Genomic DNA, 24,995 nt, shown 5'->3' on the forward strand with positions numbered 1-24,995 from the left:
TGTAAAGTCACCATCCATCAGGATGATTGTGTGATTAAAAATGGATGTGATCTTTTCTGTGTGACCTATTATGATGTTATTGGTGCAGCTCCTTTTTCAGTCTGTAGTGTCCCCTTCAGTGCCTTTTTCTTGTTACCCTCAGTCCTGCCCTTTCTGATCTTTTGTTTTTGGTTGGCCTTTGTTCCTGGGGAAAGGCCCTCTTTTCCTCTGAACAGGCTGTTCCTTTAGGGACATGCTGGACTGGGAGGAGCCGCTGGCTGCAGCAGGTGGCCGCTGTCTTGGCAAGGGCCCCAACTGCCTCACCTACCAGGCTGGCAGCAGTAAAGACTTATACCACATTGTCTCTCCCTCCCTCCCTCCCTGTGGTGGGTGGATAGAGGCCTCAGCAAAGCCTTCCAGGCACACCTTCCCAGGATGCTCCTCTAGCCATCCTGGGAACCCCGTACTCCCAGGCCACCTGGAACACACCCAGTCAGCAAGGATGGCCTTTCAGTTGTCACACACTGGTGTTGAAATACATAAAATATTGGTAGGATCCTCTTTCTTTTATTGTAGATTAATGTGTAAACATCTTGGTGGGTTTGGGGCTTGCACTGGAAGGAGTAGGTCTTGAGTACTTTGTGTGTAAATTCATGCTGACAGAACTAGACCTGCTCCTTATTTAAAAGGGAAAACCACAGTGGAATTAGACGTAATGAAATGGGACTGACTTTCAGCATAACGAAAGCATTCTTTCCTATGTCCTGCATACGCTTACATGCAACAAACTTCACGACACTTGCTTCATTACTTATTACACTTAGAGGAAATAGTCCATTGAATCTAATAAAATAAAAAGTTGGGTGGTCCAAAAAACCCAGTGGGACACCATAAGTAACTAAATTTCCATAAGTGGTTAAATACTCTAAATTTTTTCTCAGCCTAAGTGAGGAAAGTGAGCAAAATTTTATACATCAGAAAGGTGACTGTCGAAAGGAGTCAGGAAGTACAGGTGGGTGGATCCAGGGCACGTTCCGGAAATCCCCACCGAAAGTCTTTTTGAACATTTGGCAGAGGCAAGAAGATTGGAAGCCTATTTGTATGGAATGTTAAGGGCCAGTTCTGAGATTATATGTCTAGACTTTTATCCTTTGAACTGGACAGAACTTGATCACTGAGGTTTGAAAAACAATACTGTTTCCTGGATGACTTAGATGTGCAGTTACCACACATTAGAGCATAACCTAGCAGTTACCTTTTCAGTGAATGTTGAAGTTTGGCGATGTAGCTGTCCACTCACCTTACAGACGGGGACGCTGAATCTGATGTCTGAGCACATTTTTGACGAAACCGTGGGCCCAGGCCCTGCCCTCTCCATGCCCAGCCAGATCTCTTTGTACTCTGCTGTGTTGCCTGCCATTTTCTGTGTTGTTGACGGGGCTTATGACTCAACAGGTTAAAGGGTCATAGCAGATCAAGGTCATGAGTGAATTTATCTTATTAGGTGATGCCTGGTTCTTTGTACAGGGAAGGCGTTTCTTAATGTCTTCTGAGCTTTTCTGCCCCACATCCTTCCATGTGTTGTGTGCTTCCCTTACACTCGCCTTGTAGAGGAACAGTAGCTGTAACATATATTAGAAACTTTACCAGTCAAATGTTAACACTACTGGGCAGGACTGCAAAGGACCCCGGCTGTGATCTGCTGTACCCTGCTGCCTCTTCAGTGGAGATGGGAGAAAGCGACATGAATGAGAGCAAAGGATGTTCCACTGGTGGCATGTTTAAGGGCTCAAAGTGTTCAAGGACTTACATGATTTTTATATTCCCAAAGACTTGATTGTGTTTAAGAGAAGCTAAGTATAGGTTTCATTAGAGTTTGGCTTTGCTGTTCTTCCTTTTTCTGGGATCCTGTGATTGCTGGCACATAGATGCCACTCACTGCCCATGCTGTGACTGGTGGTAAAGTGAGCTCTCCTCTGCTTGCAGATGAGCGTGAAGCTGTGCAGAAGAAGACCTTCACCAAGTGGGTCAATTCCCACCTTGCTAGAGTGTCCTGCCGGATCACAGACCTGTACACTGACCTTCGAGATGGACGGATGCTCATCAAGCTGCTGGAGGTCCTCTCTGGAGAGAGGCTGGTAAGCGGGAATGCTATTTAGCATCTTACACCATTGGTGGGAAATATTTTTGAAAAATCCAGTGTGGACTTGCCTCCTGCTGAATTCTACAATTAATGGTTGATATTTTCAAAAAGGAGAACCTCGATAAGTGAGATGCGCACATTGGGGAAAGCTCCCATGTAACATTCTCGAACCTGTAACAAGTGGCCATGTTCTGGTAATTTGTGAGCTTACTGCCTTCAGTCAGATGTTTGGCTGGTGTTCCCCATTAAACAGGGCACAGTATTGGTAATGGAAGGTCTAGGCTGGGCCGCTGGCTCCAAGGTAAATCTGTATTCCACAAGATCATGGAATAATTTTACATTTTCTTATTAATCTTTGTCTTATTCTCTGGAAAATTCGGGCTGCCGTTTTAAAGTGGCAAGGATTGGATTCTGTGTTCTAGGTTGTTTTTTAATTTTTTCTTTCTTTCTTTCTTCCATCAACACTTTTTTAGTATTTCGGGGGTGGAGGAAGAGGCTGGTGTTTGTCATCTCCCTGGAAACTCACTTTCTGATGAATTCACCACATCATTTGGGCAGGGGAGGTTTTTGCCTACAGTGAAAATTTTATTCCCATTTTGTTTACCAGAGCTACTACGGCTGTCCCTGATGTGATTTTTATGAACCTTAAACCAGTCTCCGTAACTGACCCAACAGGTTTTGTCTCGCCGTGGTTTAAAAATGGATACTGTATTCTACCAGGGCATATGCAATTCCATAGGTGGTGGTGGGACCGAGCCAAAAGCTGACACCCAGGGAGAGAGCCCCACATCTGTAGTGACATCACCAGGAAAATATGCTGGTGGTTGGCAGGGCTGCCAGAAAGCCTTATTTTTAACCTGTTCTCCACCCTATAACTTGACAGCCACATGGCTGTGTGTGCAGACCGACCCACGCACCTCTGACCACAGGCAAGGGCCTAAGGTTGTACCCTGCCCTATTATTAGCCCAATTTCCTCTTTGAGCCCAGAAAAAAACAGAGTCGGAGTTTTCTCTCTCTGCTTCTTTGTTGAAGAACAAGTTCTCTAAAACAAGGTTCCTCAGCCCCCAGGCCATGGACCAGTACTGATGCATGGCTTTTTAAGAACTGGGCCACACAGTAGGAGATGAGCGGCAAGTGAACAAAAAGCTTCATCTGTATTTGTAGCCGCTCCCTAGCGATAGCATCACTGCCTCAGCTCCACCTCAGGTCATCAGGCATTAGATTCTCATAGGAGCACTGGTCCCTGGTGCCAAAAAAGGTTGGGGACCACTCTTCAAAATACAGTGAAGCCCCATCTTATCGGTAGTGAGTTTTGTCTGTGCTCTTTGTTCTCCATTGTGCAGGTGTTGTTGCCTCATTTTCTTAGGGAATTTGCGGGTCCAGCTAGACAAACTAGATAAATAAATGAGGCTTCTGCCTAAGACTATGATGGCTGTCTCGAAGCTGGTTTGTAGGGTGAGTGTGGGGGTAGTGGGCCCACATGGAGAGGGCGAAGGTTGGTCATTGATTGCATTTTTTTATTTTTATTTTTATTTTTGAAGGGAGTCTTGTCTGAGCCTAGGCTAGAATTATTGTGATATACACCTTTAGAGTTTTTGTAACCGGACTTCCCCTCCTTTATCTCAACCATTTTTTCCTCCCTCTTAATGTTTAATCTAGTATGATTGTTTATTGATTTTTTTTTTTGAATGATGTTTTGAAAGTAGCTTAAAAAATCAATAAAGGTTACATAGATAGAAATTAGTTTGAACAGTTATTTTTGTTCCAATAGGGTCCAGTCTTCCAGGCTGTAGGGCATAAATTGTTTACCTTCGAGGGTCCGTAATTCTTTTATACCAAGAAGATTGTGTCCTTGATTATGTCCATTGGGATCAGGCCCATTGCCTTTTTTTTTTTTTCTTTCTAAACAGGGCAACAAAAATATTCGTAGGGAGAAAAAAAGCAGCCAACAAAGCGTAATTCTTAGTTGTGTGTGGATGCTACCCACTCTTCTGTTTATTTGCTGCTGGCAATAATTTTTTTTTTTTTTTTTGCGGTAACCCAGAAATCTAGGAGAATGGAGATGGGGAAGAACATAGATGGCCACTATCTCCAACCTGTCATGCAGCCAATGCCAGAAATTGTTACCACTTTGTTAAAAGTCCCAAGTGTCCTCTTTTACTATCCATTCCTCGCAGCCAACCCTGATTATAGGTTGGGCAGTCTAATTAATCTTATTCTAAAAATAAGGATACCATAGATAGAATGAGCTAAACCTCTTGTGCATTCAGACTGGAGATTTTTAGCCTGTTTGCCCTGGGATTTATTTGGTTCATGGAATTTTCTGGAAGGCACACAAAACCACTCTCTGCTGTTGGTTGCAGGGGCTGCCAGGAACTCAAGTTAGAGACCCTCCATGTAGGAGAGGATCTCCTGAGGGCTTGCCACAGAGGATCCTTGTATATTCAGATTCCAAAACTAATGAGGTGGTTAGAGCTTCCAGGCCTGGGTAAATTAATGTCCACAGCTAAGTGTGTATCATCAGATAACATTCAGTCAGCACTGGGCTTTCTGCACCAGTGATCCAAAACCCTGGGTAACATAAACATTTGCACTCCATCTGGAGCCATGTGTCAGTCTGCATTTTAGCTTTAGCACTTACCACCAACTTGGCAGAAGGTAGTATAGTAGATAAATGGTTGAGGGCCTGGAGTTTCTAAATTTATTTTATTAATAGTTTTTTAGAGCCAGTTTATCCCCCTTTATAAAGGAGAAAATTTGATTTTTACTGAGTGAAATGCAGTGAACCAGACAATTCCACACTAACCCCACCCTGCATTTTGGCTCAATATAAGTAGAGTTAAATTTGAGCAGGTTTTAGATAGACATTTGGGTTATCAGGGCACTTGATGCTGATGCGCTGGGGAACATCAGAGGGCAGAGATCCCCATCTCTGGTCCTGGTGCGGGTAGGATCCAGGGCCAGAAATGTCCCTCTCTCTGCTTCAGGTATGTCAGCTTATCAGGCAGTGAGGAAACTGGGCTGAGCCAGGAAGCTGCTGCTAACGGGGATTGAGTTGACGACAAAGAAAACCTTTCTTTTCCAATATCTTACTCTGAAACTACTATTGACTATAACTCTTTATAAATCGCTCACTCACTTTAAAATTCTCTAATAATGACCCTTGATTTCAGCATCAACTGAGCAGGTAAAAGTAGTGGGCATAGAACCTGTGCTGGTCACTTTGTCATTGGCCAGATTAGAGCAGGACTTGAAAGGTAAAGGTGTGTCCCATGGCAATACTCACATTTAGAGGGAGTAGGGCCTCTGGCACAATATCATCAGCTTGGGATTTGGTCGTAAAGTGAAGCCCACAGGTTATAACCCAGGTTTGAAGCTTGCCTGTCGCCCTCCCTCCATGGGCCTCAGCAGGGAAGAGTGGTTCTAAGTAGGATGGCCAGTTTTCTTCTGCCTTGCTCCTGCTAGACCGAGCCCTCACCTCTGATGGAAAAAGGACAAGGTTTTTCTGAACACCTCTGCCCTCCTCTCAACCCCTGCTGTTTCCATTTGCAGGTGTCACGGGTTTTTGTTTGCCTGTTGTTTCCTGATATTCTGCCTTCTTACTTTGTTAGTCGCAAAGAAGAGAAAGCAACCACCCCCTCCCACCACCACCACTCCGCTTTTTTTTTGGCCACCTTTAATTCCAAAACAGGCTGAGCCAGGTGGAAAAGATAGATTTACCATGAGATTTGTTTATTACGCCTTAAATTTCACGTTGAACTTCTGAGTGAGCTTTACATAAAGACTTTGCTAGGAGAACCATACTGGTTTGTATTGTTGAAACGGGGTTTTGTGGACCGGCCACAGTACCTGCTTGTTGTTTTTAATATCATTTTGTTCTAAACGCCAGCCACAGAAAAATGCCCCTGTTAAATTGCTCTTCCACTGCACAAATGTGAAAGTAAATTAATAATAATAGATACCATGTGATAAAGCAGGGGGTCCCCAGCCCCCAGGCTGCGACCGGTAGTGGTCCATGGCCTGTTAGCAACCAGGCCGCATAGCAGGAGGTGAGCAGTGAGCTAGGGAAGCGTCATCTGTCTTTGCAGCTGCTCCCCAGCACTAGCATCACCGCCTCAGCTCCACCTCAGATCATCAGACGTTAGATTCTTATAGAAGCACTGGTCGCAGCCTGGGGGTTTAAAAGACAAAAACATAAGCAAGTGTCCGTCGCACAGGTATGCTAAGACCAGTTAGTGTCTTTTCTCTATTCCCTATTCAGTTGAACACTAAGGTCAGCAGGCACTTCAGAATTTACCGTGCATGCTAATAAGCCTTCCACCCTCCAACACATAAATTGTATTTTATAGCTGAGAGTGACTTTTGTGGCCACTAAGTTAGATTCCTTTCATGTCATAAGACTATGCAAGGTCTTTCAACTGGGTTGTGACAGATTTAGGCCTGGAGTTGGCTTCTCCAAATTCCCAGGTGCTGGTGGTCTGTCCACCCTGCAACCTTTGGTGAGCTGTCGCCCCAGGTGGCTTCAAGGCAGCTTTGGACACCCATGGAGAGAATCCCGAGAGAGTCGGGGTTACCAGGGTAGAACAGTGTGGCCCAGCTATTCGGCAGCCTCGTAAAACACCCTGCCAAGAATCCTCCCTTATGTCGTCTTCTATTCAAGAAGGCCAAATTGGTTCCAGGAAACATTTGTTTTCTTTTTTCCATCTCTCAGCTTTGACAAAATCTGTCTTTGTGATTATACCATAGTTCTGCAAATTGTGACACCCCACAGTATATACTTGACCCAGATTCAAGACGGGGTGGGCAATGGGGACAAGAGCCGTGGACCAGGAAGGAGCCACCCAGATTCCTCTTTCCTTTCTAAGGGCACTTGGTCCACTTGGGCAAATTTGACCAAGGCCACATTGCTTTTCAGAGGCAGGGCTTGGACTAAGTGCTCTAATAAGCAATTAGAATAAGGTTGTCAGATACCAGAGGTGGTTATTTAGCCCTGTAATTCCTACTCCTTCAGAGTCACAAAGATGATGGGGTCTAGATCAAGGCCTGGAATGGAGCTGTGGTAGATAAAGATACAGAACTAGAAGGGACCTTAAGGGAAACAGGAAAAGCGCCTGCAAAACACAGGAACACGGTCCATGTTGTGGGAAGAGCAGGGAAGCTCGTTAAAAGTATTTAAAGGAGGATCAGTAAAAATAGGCATTTCCTCAGAGGAACCCCCTCCCTGCCTGCAGAGCCCCCTTGTTCTGAGTCAACATGAGTTTGGTATTGATCCTTGTCTCCACATTAATGGCATTCCGATCTGCCCCATCAGAGACGACATGCAGGACAGAAATGCGATGTTGCCCTGGAAACAAACCTGTGTCACATCAGGAATTTGACAATAATTAATGGAAGCAAGATGGGGAATGCCCCTTTTCTTGGCGGAATTAGCCACTCTTGGGGCAAGGCTTAAGAAAAGTGTTTATTATCGAGAGATGAACCCCTCCCTCGAGTTCCATTGTGTTTAGTTTTCTCCATTGTTACCTCTCCTTCCTTTTGAGAGGATGGAAGTTCCATGGTGTAAAAATAGCTCTTTAAAAAACAAAAAACAACTATCTGCCAGATGGGAACTGAGTCTTTTTATTTCCTTTCACGTGGAAACGTGCCACTTTGGCTCTTGGTAGAGCATAAAGAGAACTAGTTTTGGATTCCTGGCCCACCACATACTGACTAACTAGCCACACGGATTACATCATCTCTCTAAACCAATGTGTTCTTATCTGTAAAATGACAGTAGTAATTATTATTATTATACAGTGTTATTGTGAGGATTAAATGTGATAACAAGTGTGAACCACCTAACAGAGGCTAACAGAGTTACTGCTCAGTAAATGCCAGCTGATCATTTTTAGATCTTGCAAGATACACAGCTTACATGACCAGTGTATATCTCTGAGATCATTAACACTTCCTAAATTTAATCTCTTATAATTATTGTTCTCATGCCTTAAAACATTTTAGAAAACCCCTCTGAAGCAAGTAGAACACAAGACTTGGGAGTTGGCATACTTAGGTTTTAGTGTTGATTTTTATTCCCCTCATACAGTGCCACCAGCATATCCTCTAACACTCACCATGCCCTGTTTATTCTCCTGATTTAAAAGCGCCACTGAAGATAAGTGCGCGCTTCAGTTGGGATGGAAGGTGGCAAAGTGCTTGAAAAACATAAAGGTGGCATAGTGAGGTGATGAAGCAGATCTCCCAAACACTTCCACTGCACAATAGTTAGGCTAGCTACAGAGCAGTAATAACATTTAAAATATCTCTGTAAATCAAGCTTTTCAGACGTGTTTGCTAGTCATCTTTGAATTCTAGAGTTCTTACTATACACGGAAGCCCCAAGTATTGAGGTTTAGGTATTTTCACAGCCTCTGCCCTCCCTCGTTCCATCTCTTCCTCAGGGCACCAACCAACCACATTTTTCTCTCCCAGCTTTTCTTTTCATTCTGGTCCAGAATTTAATTTGGGGTGGCAGAATTAGAAGAGTAATAGTGGCATCACTGTTTGGGGGCATGTTTGCTTTGGCTTTTAAATTTTTCAGTTGATGTATGTATGTCAACTTGTCTAGCTCTTGGTGAAAGAGTTCTAAGCATTTCCCATTATCTACAGAAGGGTATGTTATTTCTAAACAGTTTGAAGCTGAAGTAGCATAGGGAGAGGGGAGAGTCCCCCCTTTTAAGTGGAATTAATTGTTGGGAGGAAAATATTTGAGGTGTCCTTTGCTGATAGAGATATTGGGTTTGAGAACACCATAACGATTAGTTTACTATTTCACTTATATAGCAGCCCTTTGAGATAACAATTGATATATCCCCATCTTATGGGTAAACAGTTAAGAAGTAGGACAGTGATTTGCTAGGAAGTGGGGAGATTGTTACTTGAACATAGGCATTTTAACATCAGTGAATTGACCAACAAAAGCATATTGTGTAGATCTGGTTTGCTCACGTTTGATGTTTTGAAAGATATAAAGGCCAGGAGCAATAGGAAAATTTAAAAAGTATATATACTTTGGGGGAGGAAAGCAGAGCATCAACCCCCCCCCCCCAGTCTTGGTTTGATTTGGGGAGAATTGCTCCCAAAAAGGGAGGGAGTCTCCTGAGAGCTTTCCATTTCCTCTGACTTTTAGAAATCAGTGAGTTTTTTGGGGGTTTGTTTTTGTTTTTAAACCATTTGAAAGGAGTCTGATCATTTTACCCAAAGAGGTTAATTTGCGAATTTTATTTCAGCTTCTTCTTTTGTCTCATGCTGTTTCTGTTGGCTAGTGCTCTCTGGGGACTTGAGTTGTGTCTAGGTCTGGAGTGAACGAACTATCCTTAGCTCATCTGGCATGGCCAGTCAGCATCAGCATTGGGTCCCCACCATGCAGCATTAGACTTCCCCAACCTGCAGGAAAGTATTTGGACCCCTATCACATCCTCCCCCCTCCACGCTTTTGCACCCCATATTCATGCAAAAATGTGCATCCTTTCCACTGAGATTTTGGAGAGAGATATTAGTGGCTTGAATGTCTCATGTGTGTTTGAGATTGAGGGGTTTTTTTCTTTCTTTCTTTTCTTTTTTTTTTTTTTTTTAAAGAAAAAGTCTGCAGAAGCAGTGGTTATGCCTGATGGAGCCTGGGAAGATACTGACAGCCTCCCATCTATTCCTTGTTCTCCTCTTCCCAGCCTCTTTCTGTAATTTCACCCACACTATTCCTATCTCCCTCAATTAGGAAATAAACCGTTCTACCTTGATGGAGATAGACTTAGGAGACATATCTTACTGCAGTTAGGAGAATGCTTCTGTCTTCATTGCTCTGCAGTTCTCAGTGTGAAGAAACTTTCTTTGTGATTGAAACAGCACAAGGAGGATGGACCACTGTCCTACTAGTCAGGTACACAATCGTTGAAAAGAGATGAGAGGAAAAGGTTTCAGAACAGCAAAGAGAAATGTCAAGGCCCCTGTGTCAGAGCTCACACACATTCTTAGTGGCAGTTCGTCCCCATCCCTCAACTCGGAACACAGTTTTAACCAGGAGCCTCATTGAATCCAGAGCCACCTGGATATGTGACGAATTAAGGGGCTGCTGTGAATAGTCACTTTGTCAACTGTGAGAAATTACTGCTGATCAGAGATCAGAGGAACTGGGGTTACACACATGAGAACCAGATGCAGAGTTGTGTGACTTCTTACCCACGGGGCAGTAGGCCCACCTGTCTCTTGAGGGACACTGAGATTCCACACCCATCTCTCCCTCTGGGAAGAGCAGCGTGATGATGCCTGAGGCCACCTGGAGGCCAGTATCAGATGCAGTCAGCCACAGAACTGCAGCTCGAGCCCCCACCCCTTTCTGCTCTACATCTAACCTTTTTATTATGTCCATTAGATTGCTTGATTTTGATGTAGCGTTACCACTTGACCTAATGTAAATAACAAATCCTACAATTTCCCACATACCTGAATAAATTAATTGTGACGTTTCTGAGAGAATAATCCCTTTTTGGGAGGGATGAGTGGTCTGTAAGGAAAGCTATCATAATAGTGTGAAAAGCTTGACTTTTAGAGACATTTATTTTTCTATTGCTATTTGAAAATGGAATCTGCCACTTGTGGTAAGGCCTCTGCTTATAATCTTATTTCCTCAGGGTCAGAGCACAGTCTTCTGTGCTCACTATTTCTTTTTTGTAAGGGAAGAGAAAATCAAGAAAAAATGACATAATCTGAGATTTGGGTACTTAAAATGGCCACTTTGTTACCCAAGTCATCTTCCCTATGGATGTTGTCCATGTGGCTAATAACCGAGGATCTCAGCTGTGGGGGCAAGTGGGAAACAGGCAAGACATTTACCGCAGGGCTGGCTGCGCCCGCAGCTGCCGAGTCGTTGCCTTTCCTGGTGACGCCAGCTCATGTAGCACACACCGTGCCCAGTCTGTCTGTGTTCAGTTCGTTCCATGTGGACCTTATGCTCTGAACCAAACAAGAGGCCACCGAGAACCTAGCAGAATTACAAGGCATCATTCCTCCTCTCAAGAATCCAGTGGTTTAGTTGGAAGTAATAAAAGCAATACATGAAACAACATCAAAATATAAGATACGTTATAATCAGTTCCTAAATTCTGTGGTCAAAACCATAAATGTAGAGTTGTGAAAACAGGGTGACCAGTGAGAGCTAGAATAGCCGGGAACGTCTCCTCGAAGGGGAGCTGTGCCTTGACCTGAGCTTGAAAGGTGGGTGGGCTACGGTGGGATGGCCAAGAAGTCACTGGGGAGATAGGATGGCAGCCACCAAGCCAGCCAGACTGAGGACATTTGTCTGGCCAGCGGGGTGTGCACAACCTGGTGTGGTCTTTGTAAAATGTTGAGATCAGCCTGAGGTGCAGCCTCTGATAGAGGGGGAGTGATGGGAAATAGGCTCGGGGGAATGGATGGATCCAGTTTGGGGAGGACATGAGCTTTTTCTCAACACAGTAGATTATAGAGGCCCGTTGAAAAGGGTGTGTGTGTGTGTGTGTGTGTGTCTTTTGCTTTATTTAAAATATTCACCTTCCAAGGACTTTTTTTGGATTTTGATATAACTGGGTAAAAGGAAGAGACATGTAGGGTCTGCAAATTAGGCTAATATTTTTTCTCCTTTGTCTTTTATTTTCGGTAAGTGACACCCTTTTACTCAGTTCCCTCCCAGCATCCTCACAAAGCCATCTGATTCTCTTGATTTGGTGGTGTGTCTCCTTGTTTCATTTGAGCCACCCTTAGGAAACAACCCAAACCAGCAGGTGGCAAACCTGTTTTTAGTTTAAAGCAGCCAGAAAAATTTCAGAGGCATTTCGCCATTCATCTGCAAAAGATTGTTTGGGCGACAGTGGTACCTCTGAAATTCTTTGTGAAAATCGGGTTCCTTTTTCTCTAAACTTCCAGTTCCTGTGCACATTTGTAAATTGTGTAGCTTCCATGATTTAAAAACAAAACAAAACAAAACAAGAACTCTAGTGGTTGTTTACCACCCCTCGAGTAAACTTTTCTAAGGCTGTTGGATAAATACTGTCCTTGGACTGAGTGAGCACACGTGGTTTTTAATGGTTGGGTTCGAGTAGGAGAGAGTTGCATGAATGGGCACGTGTGAATTTTCCGGGCAGTAGCTCTGGGCCTGTCTCTGCCCCACTGGATGATCCATTTTCACCTTCGGCTCACTTATTTCTAGCCTAAACCCACCAAGGGACGAATGCGCATCCACTGCCTGGAAAACGTGGACAAGGCCCTTCAGTTCCTGAAGGAGCAAAGAGTCCATCTTGAGAACATGGGGTCTCATGACATCGTGGATGGGAACCACCGGCTGACCCTCGGCCTCATCTGGACCATCATCCTGCGCTTCCAGGTAAGGGATTTGGCCCGGGAGTCTGCCTTCCTTCAGAGTATGAGCATCCTTGCGAAGCTTGCTTCCCCCCATTCCTGAAGGACTGGGAAGACCCAGTTGAAATGGCATCTTGGAGTCAGATGTGTGGAGCTGTGTGTCACATCCCGCTGCCCTACTACAGGCACAGCTACTACTTCCTCCCTCGGTTTTGCTGTCCCCTGAAGGTCTTGGCTCTCTTGTCAGATACGGGGGTTTCTGGGTAGCATCCCAGCGCTCCACGCACTGGCACTTACTCTGAACGTCTGTTGTCAGCCGCTCAGCTTTCAGAAGCAAAGATGGGTTGATGCTCGGTTATAGCACTAGGCTGTCTGAACGTTGGAACGTCACCAGAATGTGGCACGTGTCAGAATATTTTTAGGAGAAGATATTTAGGATTATGACCCATGTGAACTCGGTTTTCACCTTCTTATTCTTCTTTGGGTTTGAGGAAGCGGTCTTCTAGGGGAATGTGCCTTACGGGTGGTTTGAATTGACGACGATGTTGTGGTTTTGTTACAGTCGATGGGAAGGGTCCAAGTGTAGAAGTACTCTGAGCCAGAAGGCACTCTCAAGGTCATCTTGTCCATTTCCTTCACTTTTATGAGGAAACGGAGGAGCCTTGATCAGGATCAATCGCACAGGCAGTCAGACAGAGCTGCAGTGCATGCTCTGACCCCTTAGAAGAGAGCTCAGCATTTCAGGCTTGTGGACCACCTCTGGCTTGATTATTGGTTCTTTTCTCCAAGCAAATAATTCGTGCTTTTCAATTAATAATTGAAATCCTGAAACACTTCTTAACCATAGTGTCAGGTTACTCTACAAACAAATGTTCTCAGTGGCTGTGTTCTCTGCGCCTTTCCTTCCTGTTCTGCCCCTTTGATAAAATCTGCTTGATTTTTCTGAGCAATTGAAAATCTCACCAAAAAAGGGTAAAAACAGATCAAATTATATATAGCTCTCTTTGTATTCTTATTAATACTCTGAGATCAGCCTGTAACCAGTCTTTTTTCTTCTCATTTCCCCTGGGTTTGGATTTGAGTTAACACTGGGCGGTGGGGAGCGGCGTGGTGTGTGTGTGTGTGTGTGTGTGTGTGTGCGCGCGCGCGCCTGTGTGCTCTCTCTCATGTGTAGGGGGTGGGGGCTGCAACAGCTATACACAGAAACTCCCCTCATCGGTGGTTCCCAGCCTGACTGGTCATCAGAGCCCTTAGGAAAGCTTTTCCTAATTCAGCGTCCCTGTCCCAGCCCCTGTGTGTGATTCTAATGAAGTAAGCCTAAGGACGGAGCCTCTATTGAAGATGACATCATTAATGGAGTTAATTACAGCGATCAGTGACTTTGTTTTGAAACTGAACTCTTATGTAGTTTTCTGTCATTTCGTTCCTGAATGACTTAAAAATGGAATGAATGTTATTAAATTCAGTAATTATTGCTTGGCTTTAGGCCTACAGAGGTGAAGTTAACAGGACACTGCTTGAGCCTCACTTCAGTTTCGTAGGAGTAAAAAAGTTCAGTTTCTGTTGCCTTTGGCCTGTAGTAATCAGAGCATGGAAGGGCATCCTCAGGGTGGCCTCTCTTCACATGGAGTCAGTGCCCACATCGGTGAGCTGGCAAATGCAGCCTTTTCCAGGATTCTCGGCCTGAATTGGGTTGAGTCATTGACTAATTAACTTCTGACAGCTTGCCTTTTTTCTGTACTTGAACTTGTAAATGCCAATATGTACTTTCTCTTTTTCCTTTGAAGCAAGAAACATAGGCTACTGATGTCACGGCATGGCCTGCAGTGTTAGTGTCTTACATGAATGACCCAGCGTTATTAAACCATCATCACCCGTTCTACAAATATGTGTTGTTTCTGCACGAGTCAGGGCCCAGCTTACATTCTTGCCTTTTCCATGTATCTACAAAGATTTCCCTTTTTCCCCAGCTTCTGAGTATACAGCCTTGTCCTAAGGTTCCTGGGTGTGTGTGTGTGTGTGTGTGTGTGCTCCAAAAACCTAGGATTTGGCCTGCCCTGTCTATACAAAATAGGTATTCCTTAAATATTGATGACGACACACAGGTGTTATGCTGATGTCCCTTTAAAAAAAGAGTTAAAACATGGGGTGGGAAACTGGAATGAAAGTCTTTGAGTTTGCCTAGTCTAAATAGGGAGCTGTTTTCATTTCACAAGGATAGACTATTCTAAATGAACAAGTCTGGAAACAGATTTCCTTCTTCACATAGAAGCGTAAGAAAGTTGACGGGTTAATGTCTCTAAAATTCCACCTGCCTTTCCTGGTGAGTCTATCTTACCCTTTGAATGAGAGTTACTCTTTACATTTACTTTCTGCACATGAGCTGATTCTAATAATAGAGTTGAGAGTTTGTGCAAACTCAGACTTCACATACTTACCACAATTAAAAATGGAGAACTTTTTTAGGAGTGTAGTTATTTCAACTTCTAGTTGTTTTTCATGTTAAAAGTTTCTTTTTAATCTTATACTTATTGGAATGGTTAGAGCTAAAAGGTTATGACTGGCCTCCTTGGCCAACACCATTCACCTCCAGCCCCCATCCCACATTTTATTATTATAGGCAAGAAACTAAAGACAAAAAGTTGTTTATCATTTGTCTAAAATCACATAATTGGTAGGCAGCCCCTAATCTAAAGCGCTAACATTTATGGGTTCCTCTCCATGAGCTCAGTGCTTCATGTTCTTTATTCATGTAAGTGCACAGCAGCGCTATGAGAGAGCCACTCTTACTGCTGCCATTCCTCAGATGGGAACCTGGGGAACTAACCCAAGGATACGTAGCAGCCGGCAGAGCCTGGGTGCAGACCCAGGCAGGCTTTGGTGCCCATTTGACCAGGCTCTATGTATAATGTTAAAAAGATGCTGCCTGTGAGTGGCTTATGAATGCAGACTGTCTTAGACCATTGGGGCTGCTATAACAAAATACCACAGCTTATAAACAATACCAGTATATTTCCCACAGTTCTGGAGGCTGTAATTCTAAGATCAGGATGCCACCGTGGTCAGATGAGGGCCTTATTCCAGATGGTAAACTTCTTGCCTTATCCTCAGGTATTGGAAGGTGCTAAGGATCTCTCTGGAGCCTCTAATTTATAAGGCACTAATCCCACTTATGAAAGCTCCACCCTCATGACTAAAGCACCTCTCAAAGGTGGCCCCACCTCCTAATACCATCTCCTTTTAAGTTTAGGATGTCAGTGTAAGAGGTTGGAGGGGATATAGTTACTCAGACCAAAGCACAGGCCGTGGAAGAAGCGCAGCAGTTAGATGCGTGCTTTCTCGGAGAGTTTGTGCACGCCACTGCCTGAAGACTGACCCACCGTCCTCATCTGTGAAGGACACACCCTGGTGTGAAAAATGTTTGGTCATGAAAAACAGAACTGAATATTTCTGCTGAGATTTAAGGTGTACCGTGTGGACAGTCCTGCTAGCTCGTAGCTGGGAAGATGGGCTAGCTCGAGGGTAGAAATGACCCATAATCGGTTCTGAGAATTCACGCAGGTAACTCATCTTCACTGTCATCTTACTTTGTGCAAAGTGGAAAGTCTAGTTCTGGTCGGCGTTTCTTTGAGATGAACCCTAACTTCAGAAAGCAGTTCTCGCTGACACTCTGAGGACATGGTCTATAGGATCGAGCTTTGACCTGGAGTTCACTCTTGATGATACGCAGGCCTGTTCTTCTGTGTCATTGTTGGACAGCCGACTAATCTATTTGTCTAATATTTCTTTGTAAATCTTAGATCCAGGATATCAGTGTGGAAACTGAAGACAACAAAGAGAAGAAGTCTGCCAAGGATGCATTGCTGTTATGGTGCCAGATGAAGACAGCTGGGTGAGTGTGAACTCAGAGGTCAGGGCCGCCTTGCCCAGGACCGAGTTCCACTGTAGTCATCACTTACACGGTGTTGACAAGTATCGCTTCCACTGCTGCCATTGAGGAGTCTTGTCATGTAGCCCATGAGCAGTTGATAGGCTGACCTTTCAGCTAGCTCCCAGAATGGAAGGAATTCTGGTTTACAGCCGGGACCTCTCATCGCCACAGTCAGTCTCCCTCTCTTTATTAAGGAAGCTCCAGAGAACAGTATGTCTTGGATTTGACAACCCTGAAACCATGTTTAGGAATCATATCCATAGTTGTGGGTTTTCTCCTCCCATTTATTTCTGCTGGTACGGGGGCACTTCGTGCACTAAATGTAAGAGTAACTTGTGCATTATCTGTCTCACTTTTTCCTCCTTTTTTTCTTTCATTGAAATTTCAGTGAGGATATATTTCAGGGAAACCGCATCTTTTTTGTTGCTTGTGGAAATTGCCGGGGCTCATAGGCACTTACTGAGAACTGATTATGTACCAGGTTAATTGGAGAATTGCTATTGGGACTACTTGGAGGGTGGACAGAATTGTCATGGGCATGATTAATCAGTGACAACCACAAAGGGGAAACCACAAAAGGGATCAAGTTGGGCAAGAACATTTATTTAATCAGTCACAGATAGAAAGTTACTGATAATCAATGTGGTATAGAATAGCTGATTGATCAGGGGCAAGTTTCCAACATAGGAATGCTTTTCAGAGAGGTACTTGATTTACGAAACTCCATCCCATTCAGTGGTGTAAGGAAAAAAAGCAAGCTGTGCGTCACATGAACAGGTGACAATCCCAGCTATTCCCTCTCCCGAGGTAACCTGTGAATTCGGTTCTCAGAGACTACAGGGTCCTGATGCCGTTGCTGGCAGAGTAGAGAGCCAGTGGAAGTGAAGAGGTGTCAGAGGCATCTGGGTGTGGTCCCTTTTTCCTCAGTAAGGGTAGTGTTTTAAATCTAGGACACAGTTTACATCTTTTGTCAGGTTGAATTACCAAGGAAAAAACGCCATGTGGATATATATTTTATTTTCATTTTATAGCAAGTTGAAGTTGAAGTGATATTTGCTCTGACTTGGTTGTCCTTACTAATACTGCCTCGCATTTTTACAGACTTTAAAAAAAAAAAAAAAAGACACTGATTTTAGCTAAAATATAAACCTGTATTTGGTAATCGTTGTGCTTTGTCTTTGCCAGGTACCCCAACGTCAACATTCACAATTTCACCACTAGCTGGAGAGATGGCATGGCCTTCAATGCACTGATACACAAACACCGGTAAACAATTCTGGGGTAGAGTGTTCGCATTCTTCCATAGCAGATCTGGGTGACTTTTGACCCTCATATCCGTTGCCTTAGATGTTGCACCACGTTGGAAATTCCTGCGTTCCATGTGAGGAAAATGTGAGAGAATACGTAAATTCTCCCAGATAAAATAAACAAGTTCTCCCATTATCCTCAGTTCCTCTTAATAAACTTTGAAGTGTTTATTCAAAAAATCAGGTTTCAGTCTTTGATGATTAAATAATAATGTAGAGTTTCACTCAGTGAAGTGGTGACCGACACTTTTGGAGTAATAATCATGTCTCATTGGTCACATGATATGTTTTCAAGCCATGGTTTTTGTTGTATTCCATTGTTGTTCTGCATAGGCCTGACCTGATAGATTTTGACAAACTCAAGAAATCCAATGCACACTACAATCTGCAGAATGCCTTTAACCTGGCAGAGCAGCACCTCGGCCTCACCAAACTGTTGGACCCCGAAGGTAAGGACTCAGGAGACAAAAGGTTGGGGACCGTTAGCATCTCTAGCACTGGGGGGAGCAAATATAAGATCTGCTTTGTATCTGTTTGTTTTATTTGTACAATATGCTTTGGGAATTATCCAAGGAAGAGGAGCTAAATTTTGGTGTGGGAATTACTTGAGGATTTGTGCAAAAGAGTACATTTGAAAAGGCCATGAAAGATGAGTATGATTTAAACATGTTCCAGAGGAGAAGGCCTGCTGGGCAGAGAGGGCTTGTGTGAGCAAAGGTGAGGAAGGTATTTCTGGGGACTAAACAGTTCACTGGGAATGGTGTTGAGAATGATAATAGGAAGGTTCCATAGAAAAGTGGGTAGGGGCCCAACAGTTAAAAATTTTTAGGGGTTAACAGCAGCAGTGGGGAGTCATCGTAGCTGTGCCCAAGGAAGAGTACCTACCTCAGGCTCTCTGGCAAGCAGCATGGCTTAGAGAGGGTGGAGATTGGGGGCAGGGACCTTGTTAGGAGTCTATGTAGTATTTCCTTAATAAGCAAGAAGAGTTTAATGAGGAAGGTGCATTGGGAAAAGGATGTGTGTGGGTGGAAGAAGGAGTAGCATTCACAGTCCCTTCTTATGACCTACTGCTGGGAGGCACAGAATCTTTGCATGGCATTGATCTCTCTGAGTTCGTGCAGCAGGGCCCCAAGGACTGACTGACGATGGCGGTGGAGTTTACCTGTGTGGGGGTAGCCCTTCTGTTGTAGCTCCCTTGCTTAGCAAAAGTCCTAATTCTAGGCTTCTTTTTAGCATGTGATATTGTCGGCACTTTTTCTAGTTTTGAGAAACATTTAAGTATAAGGATTTCTTTTATGGTGCTAGATCTTTTTAGATCTTCTCAGCTCTAAGCAAATATTAGAGAGAAAACGGTATGCGAGTGAAAGTTTAAAGTTCTTATAAATATAGAACAGGAAGTTTAACTCCCCAAGGGCAGATTGAGGTCATGAAGCTGCCAGGCAGGCTCTTTGCTGTTTTCCAATGCATAAAGTTCACTGATACATTCACTACAGGAAGCTGGGATAAAATTATCTTTGTGTTAATCCATTAAATGATTTCTTACTATAAACAGAAAACAAAAATTCTTTGGGCTATGATAAATCTTCCTACTTAACCCCTGTCTTACTATGGGAAGGCATTCTTATTAGCCCTAGCTCTTTGTGCTTTGATAAAGAACCTTTTATTTTTTTAATCACTGTGACAAAAAAATTTTTTTAACTTGCTCATTAGTTAATCTTTCTAATCACTACTCAGTATGAAAAGGGCATTGATGTTCCTTGGATCACAAGACGAGGAGCTAAAAAAGGCAGTCATCGATGTCACTTACTTACCCTGTGGGTTGGATCTAGAGTATTAGCTACCCTTGCTGTTATTAGTTGTCCAGGATTCCACAGAGCCGTTAGTTAACGTGTGGTTGTAGGCAAGTTTAAGGAAAAGATTTTGTCTGCTCATTCCTTCTTGGTTATGTTGAGATTTTGCATTTATTGAATTGCATACAAGACCAACTTTTTTTTTCCCCCTGGCCTGTCCGCGGTTCTCTCTCCTTGGGGCACGCTTTGATGGGGCTGAGCAGATGCAGAGGTTGGCCACAGGGGCTCGGGGTGGGAGCAGTAGCTATGGTTCTGGCTCCTGCTGCCACTGACTGCCTCGACACTGGGCAGGGGCTTTTCAGTCCTATGTTCCAGTGTTCCCATCCTTAGAATAAGAGAAACAGACTTGCCTCACACAGGGCTGCCAGGATAGAAGTAAAGGGTGCATGTGTGAATGCGTATCAAAAAAGATTCCTCTTCTTGATCTATCTCGAGTTGAGTACTTCACTCAGTAATGCTAAACCTTGACTACTTCTTCACTCATGTGCTCCCTCCCTCAATATTTATTGACTACCCACTTGGTACAAGACAACTCACTGGAAATTGGGGAAGTAGGGTAGCACTGGACTTACCAAGACAGGGTTTCTATCCTCGGGGACTTAGTTTTGCAAGACATAAAATGGGCATAAATAATTATAATACCTGGCAGAGAGTAGACTATGTCCATATAAACAAAGTCCCTAAGGGAACAGAGGGTAGAGACAATAATTCCAACTGTAGGAATTAGAAACAACAGTGTTATAACGGTAACTTTTCAGCTGGACCTTGAAGGAAAAAGGTGATGGGGTGGGAAAGGCCATTACAGGTAAAGAGAAGTTCTGAGTAAAGGAAAGAACTGGGAATATGGAGTGTGTATGATGAATAGCCAGTTTGGTTTAGATATATAGTGCCTGAGAAGAATTAGTAGGCTGTAGAATGAGAAATGTCTAGAATAGTACCTGGAAATTAGAGGAAGCCTGAACAAGTATTCAGTGTATGGATGGAAGGAAGGAAGGTTATGGTAAATTCTAGAGGACTAAGGGACTTATACATTATTTTTCAGACTGCAGGACACTTTCAAGTAATTTCGAGCTAGGAGAAAGTATATTCACAGCTGTGCTTCTGGAATATCAAATAGGTGCAGTGTATAAAGTGAACTGGGTAGTAACGAAACACAGTAAGGAAAACATTGCTTCAGGTCTGGTTATATAACCATAACAGTCTGAACCATAACCGACAATAAGGATTTCATAAATGGAATCATCCAGACTCAGACTCAGTCAGTGACTGACTGGATATGGGCAACACGGAGATAAAGATGTCTGTCCACAGACTGAATGGGAGAGATTCTGCTGCTGTCAGCAGAAATGAGGACTCCAGGAGTACAAACTCAGTTTGGGGGAGGGGTGGCGGGTGGGTGTGGGCAGGGGGGTGAACATGGTTGTCTGGGTAGTAGCCACATTGCTAAGAGTTCTGACTGAATTCCCGTGTTCCTTTCTCTGTAGTGATTTTGCATATATTTTGTCTTCTTGGTGGCATGGGAACCTCCGGAGAAAGAGTCATGTCTCTTAAGACTATATTTCTTAATTGCAAAAGTAGAAGACATTTATGAATATTTATAGAGTAAAGGAGTTGGATAGTTTCATCCTGATTAGCCTTTCAGATGATGCACTGATGGCATGACTCTGAAGCAGAATCGAGACGCAGACCTCTTCCGTGTTAAACAGTTGTTCTGTGGTGTTCTTGCTGCACAGTGAGCAAGAGTACTGAAGGAAATGTTCTCTGGGTTACAGATATCAGTGTGGACCACCCTGATGAGAAGTCCATTATCACTTATGTGGTAACTTATTACCACTACTTTTCTAAGATGAAGGCGTTGGCCGTTGAAGGAAAACGAATTGGAAAGGTGAGCTCACACTGATTTTATGAGATGTGAGACATAATTAAGGTTCAAATCTTAAAGTACTGCCACTGAGCCCCTTGTTCTCCCATGCACTCATAAATTTAGCCAATAGCAATTTGGGGTGGATGGTCCAAAAGGGAAGTAGACAGAAGCTTTTTTTATCCCAAGGAGTAAAGGGAGGTAGGAGTGGTGGCTGAATTATTTAGGAAAGGATTTGATGGGGATCTCAGACCCAGAAACACCCATCCCTTCACCTGACCAGAAAATTAGATAAAATCTGATTGAGCCGGCTAATGTCATGGCCTTGAAATCTGACTTCCCACAGTTTGAAAAAGCCTCAGTAGTATGCTTTTTATTTCTCATTTGGCTGATGTTCACCTGCTGTATACTTCAGAACACCTCAAAGCAGATGGCATTGTCATCTCAGTGCAATAGGAATAGAAAATTCATGAGCATTCTTGGGACAGGACCAAGCAAAATAGAGCCCTTTTTGTTTTTCTAGGAATTTTTGGAACTGAAGCAACAGGAGTCATTCAGACTCTTAAACCTTTGCCTGGGGGTTGGGAGGTTACAGAACCAATTACAGTTGAGTTAAGCTGTCATTGCTCACAAATAATAGCCACAGTTGGAGTGCCTATTAGCAAATGGTTCCTCAGGATTACTTAAAAGCCTGGTTCCAAAGTAGTCCTAGAAGCGTCATTTAGTGTGCATGTGCTCATTTTGTGTTGCAATCACATTCTCTTTGCACATTATGATAAGGATCGTTTCTATTTTTCTAACTCTTGTTTACAGGTGCTTGACAATGCTATTGAAACAGAAAAAATGATCGAAAAGTATGAATCACTCGCTTCCGACCTTCTGGAGTGGATTGAACAAACCATCATTATTTTGAACAATCGCAAATTTGCCAATTCACTGGTTGGGGTTCAACAGCAGCTTCAGGCATTCAACACATACCGCACTGTGGAGAAACCACCCAAGTAAGATGCAAATTGGAATGCATTATCATTAATATGGGAAGGGAGAGCCTTGCAGTCACAGACCCCTATTTTCTGACTGTGTGTGATCTCATCTCTTAATGAATGCCTCCCACCGGTGGCCTGTCTTACTCCTTTTCATCTGATCCTGTGCGTTGCTGAGCTTTGTTAACAAATCGTGCCTTGTGTGAGTCTTTTCCAGTAGGTCATGCTACTGATACATGAGACACCTAAGAAATGGTCCCGGCTCAGATCTCTAATCCAAAACTCTAGTGCCTAACATGTTTCACCATTTTGTAGTTTTGGGATTTCAGAGAAGTAGCAGTTGTGTGTATGTTGTGTTTTATGAGTCCACGTGGGTCTGAGGCAGTAACCCATAACAGGCCCACTTGATGTACTGTAGCAAAATGTGTCAATATTCAGTGTTAGGGAGAAACAGATGATAAATAGTTTATATCAGTTCAGATCAGGTTTTGCTGCCCCCAAAAGCTTGATTTTTCACATCTTTTTAAAGTTCATAATTGTGGAATAAGGATTGTGGACCATATCTCATTATAGTTCAAAAATTGTTCTTTTTTTCTGAAACTCCACTCAGTTGTGAATTCCTTGCTGAGGTCTCTGAAATCCACTGAAAGTTAAATTAGGTAGTCATTTGAAATAATTTTACTGAGTACATTCAGCTTTGCTCTCTGAATGAAGTAAGTTCATCACCCAAGACTTATGGTCTAAACCTTGAATGGGGTGACTAATAAAAGAGTGGTATTGTGTGCCCCCAAGTATAAATCTGAGTAACAACAAACAACCAACCACAAAAAAATTCCACAGTTGGGCACATTTTGAGGTCTGTAAAACCCAAAAACTAACCCACTGTGGTTTCTCTAACATGCATTCACATAAATCAGACCAAAGATAAATGGCTTTTAAAATTGTGTGGCTGCAAAATGTGTTTTTTCCCCTTGCCAGAAGCAAATTAATATTTCCCCTTGAAGGAATAAAATACAATAAATAATATTTATGGCCGGGTTTTTTTTTTTTTTTTTTCCTGTGCTTCTTAGATTTACTGAGAAGGGGAACTTGGAAGTGCTGCTTTTCACTATTCAGAGCAAGATGAGAGCCAACAATCAGAAAGTCTACATGCCCCGGGAAGGGAAGCTCATCTCTGATATCAACAAGGTAAAACTGATCCGTCTGGTCTTGCTTCGGCCCGGGAGGCCTCCCGTAGGCCTCAGGTTCTGTCATGGGTCTTGACTGCTGGGAGGCAGGAGACAGAAAGGGTCCATTCCCACTGAATTGATAAGAGGCAGCTGTTGCCCAGGTATTGCAGAGAGTCAAGTGAATACTTGAGGCCAACCGGTCTGTTGTAGGTTTGAGGGGAATGTTAGATTTTATCAAACAGCCGGGGTTCTGCCTGTTTATCTTGTTACTCTCATCTGTCTGAGGCAATTGACTCAAACATCTTTAAATTGCAGAAGGGAGAACGCAAAACCTTATTTCCTGTCTTATTTCCTGTGTTCGTAATCTCTAGAAGTTGAGGCTTGGAATTTTGCCTCCTTCCATCAGTGAAGCTGTCAGAGAATTTCCATTATTGTGTATTATGTCAGCAGTTATAGATTTCACAGTGGGCATTATTTCCAAGTAGAAATTTGAAAAAAATCTAAAACTGTGGTCAGTTGTACCTATTAAGATTCTTTTAAGAGGAGTTTTTTTTTTTACATGGAGTAAGATTTATTTTGTAGACATAAACTTAATGTGGACAATCAGTAAGAGTTGAGGGGAAAAAGCAGTAAGGATTTTGGGGGAAAAAAATGTGAAGTAAAAACAAGTGGTTCAAGGCGGGGTGAATGAAAGATAAATAATTCTTCCTGAGAAAAATCATTTATCTTTTTTATATGATCAGAGCTATTGAAGATAATTAATTACTTTGTTTCCTCTCAAAGTAGAAATTTATAATTTAGTTATATTGCTCCGTATCTACCCTGTTTTGTTTTCCAAGTACAACACAGGACCTTTGATTTAGGTAGGGGAGATCATTCCCAAGAGGCTAAACTGAGAGAAAACTTATTTTTTCCTGAGGGCTTAAGAGTCAGTGAAGGTGAGAATGAGACTTCCTTTGTAAGTTCCTTTTTAAGGTCTTTTTGAGAAGTACTAGCTGTTGACTATAGCCAAGGAAAGTTCCCTGAACATTGCAGGAAACTGTTCTTTTTCACTTCTGTAGGCCTGGGAAAGACTGGAAAAAGCAGAACACGAGAGAGAACTGGCCCTGAGGAACGAGCTCATAAGACAGGAGAAACTGGAACAGCTCGCCCGCAGATTCGACCGCAAGGCAGCTATGAGAGAGACTTGGCTGAGCGAAAACCAGCGTCTGGTGTCTCAGGTTGTGCTCTAGAAATTATTCAAGAAACTGCTCCCAGGGTAATCTAGAAATGTAGGCATACCCAAAGGCTGCAGGACAGCTACTTATCAACATCCCGTATTCTGAAGTAACTGTCAAGTCATCATGCCCACTTCCCATGAAGAGGATGTTTATAATTTCTAATATACTTTCTCTTCTGTTTAT

At 43.2% G+C, this 24,995-nt stretch overlaps 1 protein-coding gene across 4 annotated transcripts in view; it reads left to right on the forward strand.

Moving 5' to 3' along the window:
* Positions 1 to 24,995, forward strand: part of SPTBN1 (spectrin beta, non-erythrocytic 1) — a 180,130-nt gene that overhangs the window by 111,249 nt on the left and 43,886 nt on the right. For all 4 annotated transcript variants that reach the window (XM_036224202.1, XM_036224203.1, XM_036224204.1 and 1 more), the window contains 9 exons: positions 1,966 to 2,117; positions 12,343 to 12,516; positions 16,292 to 16,383; positions 17,608 to 17,688; positions 18,063 to 18,178; positions 21,352 to 21,464; positions 22,254 to 22,441; positions 23,494 to 23,611; positions 24,654 to 24,812. In XM_036224202.1, coding sequence (XP_036080095.1) covers positions 1,966 to 2,117; positions 12,343 to 12,516; positions 16,292 to 16,383; positions 17,608 to 17,688; positions 18,063 to 18,178; positions 21,352 to 21,464; positions 22,254 to 22,441; positions 23,494 to 23,611; positions 24,654 to 24,812 — 1,193 coding nt within the window. The remainder of the gene's footprint in view (positions 1 to 1,965; positions 2,118 to 12,342; positions 12,517 to 16,291; positions 16,384 to 17,607; positions 17,689 to 18,062; positions 18,179 to 21,351; positions 21,465 to 22,253; positions 22,442 to 23,493; positions 23,612 to 24,653; positions 24,813 to 24,995) is intronic.

Source organism: Rousettus aegyptiacus, unplaced genomic scaffold, assembly GCF_014176215.1.
Source record: "Rousettus aegyptiacus isolate mRouAeg1 unplaced genomic scaffold, mRouAeg1.p scaffold_m13_p_7, whole genome shotgun sequence".
NCBI classification, from domain to species: domain Eukaryota; kingdom Metazoa; phylum Chordata; class Mammalia; order Chiroptera; family Pteropodidae; genus Rousettus; species Rousettus aegyptiacus.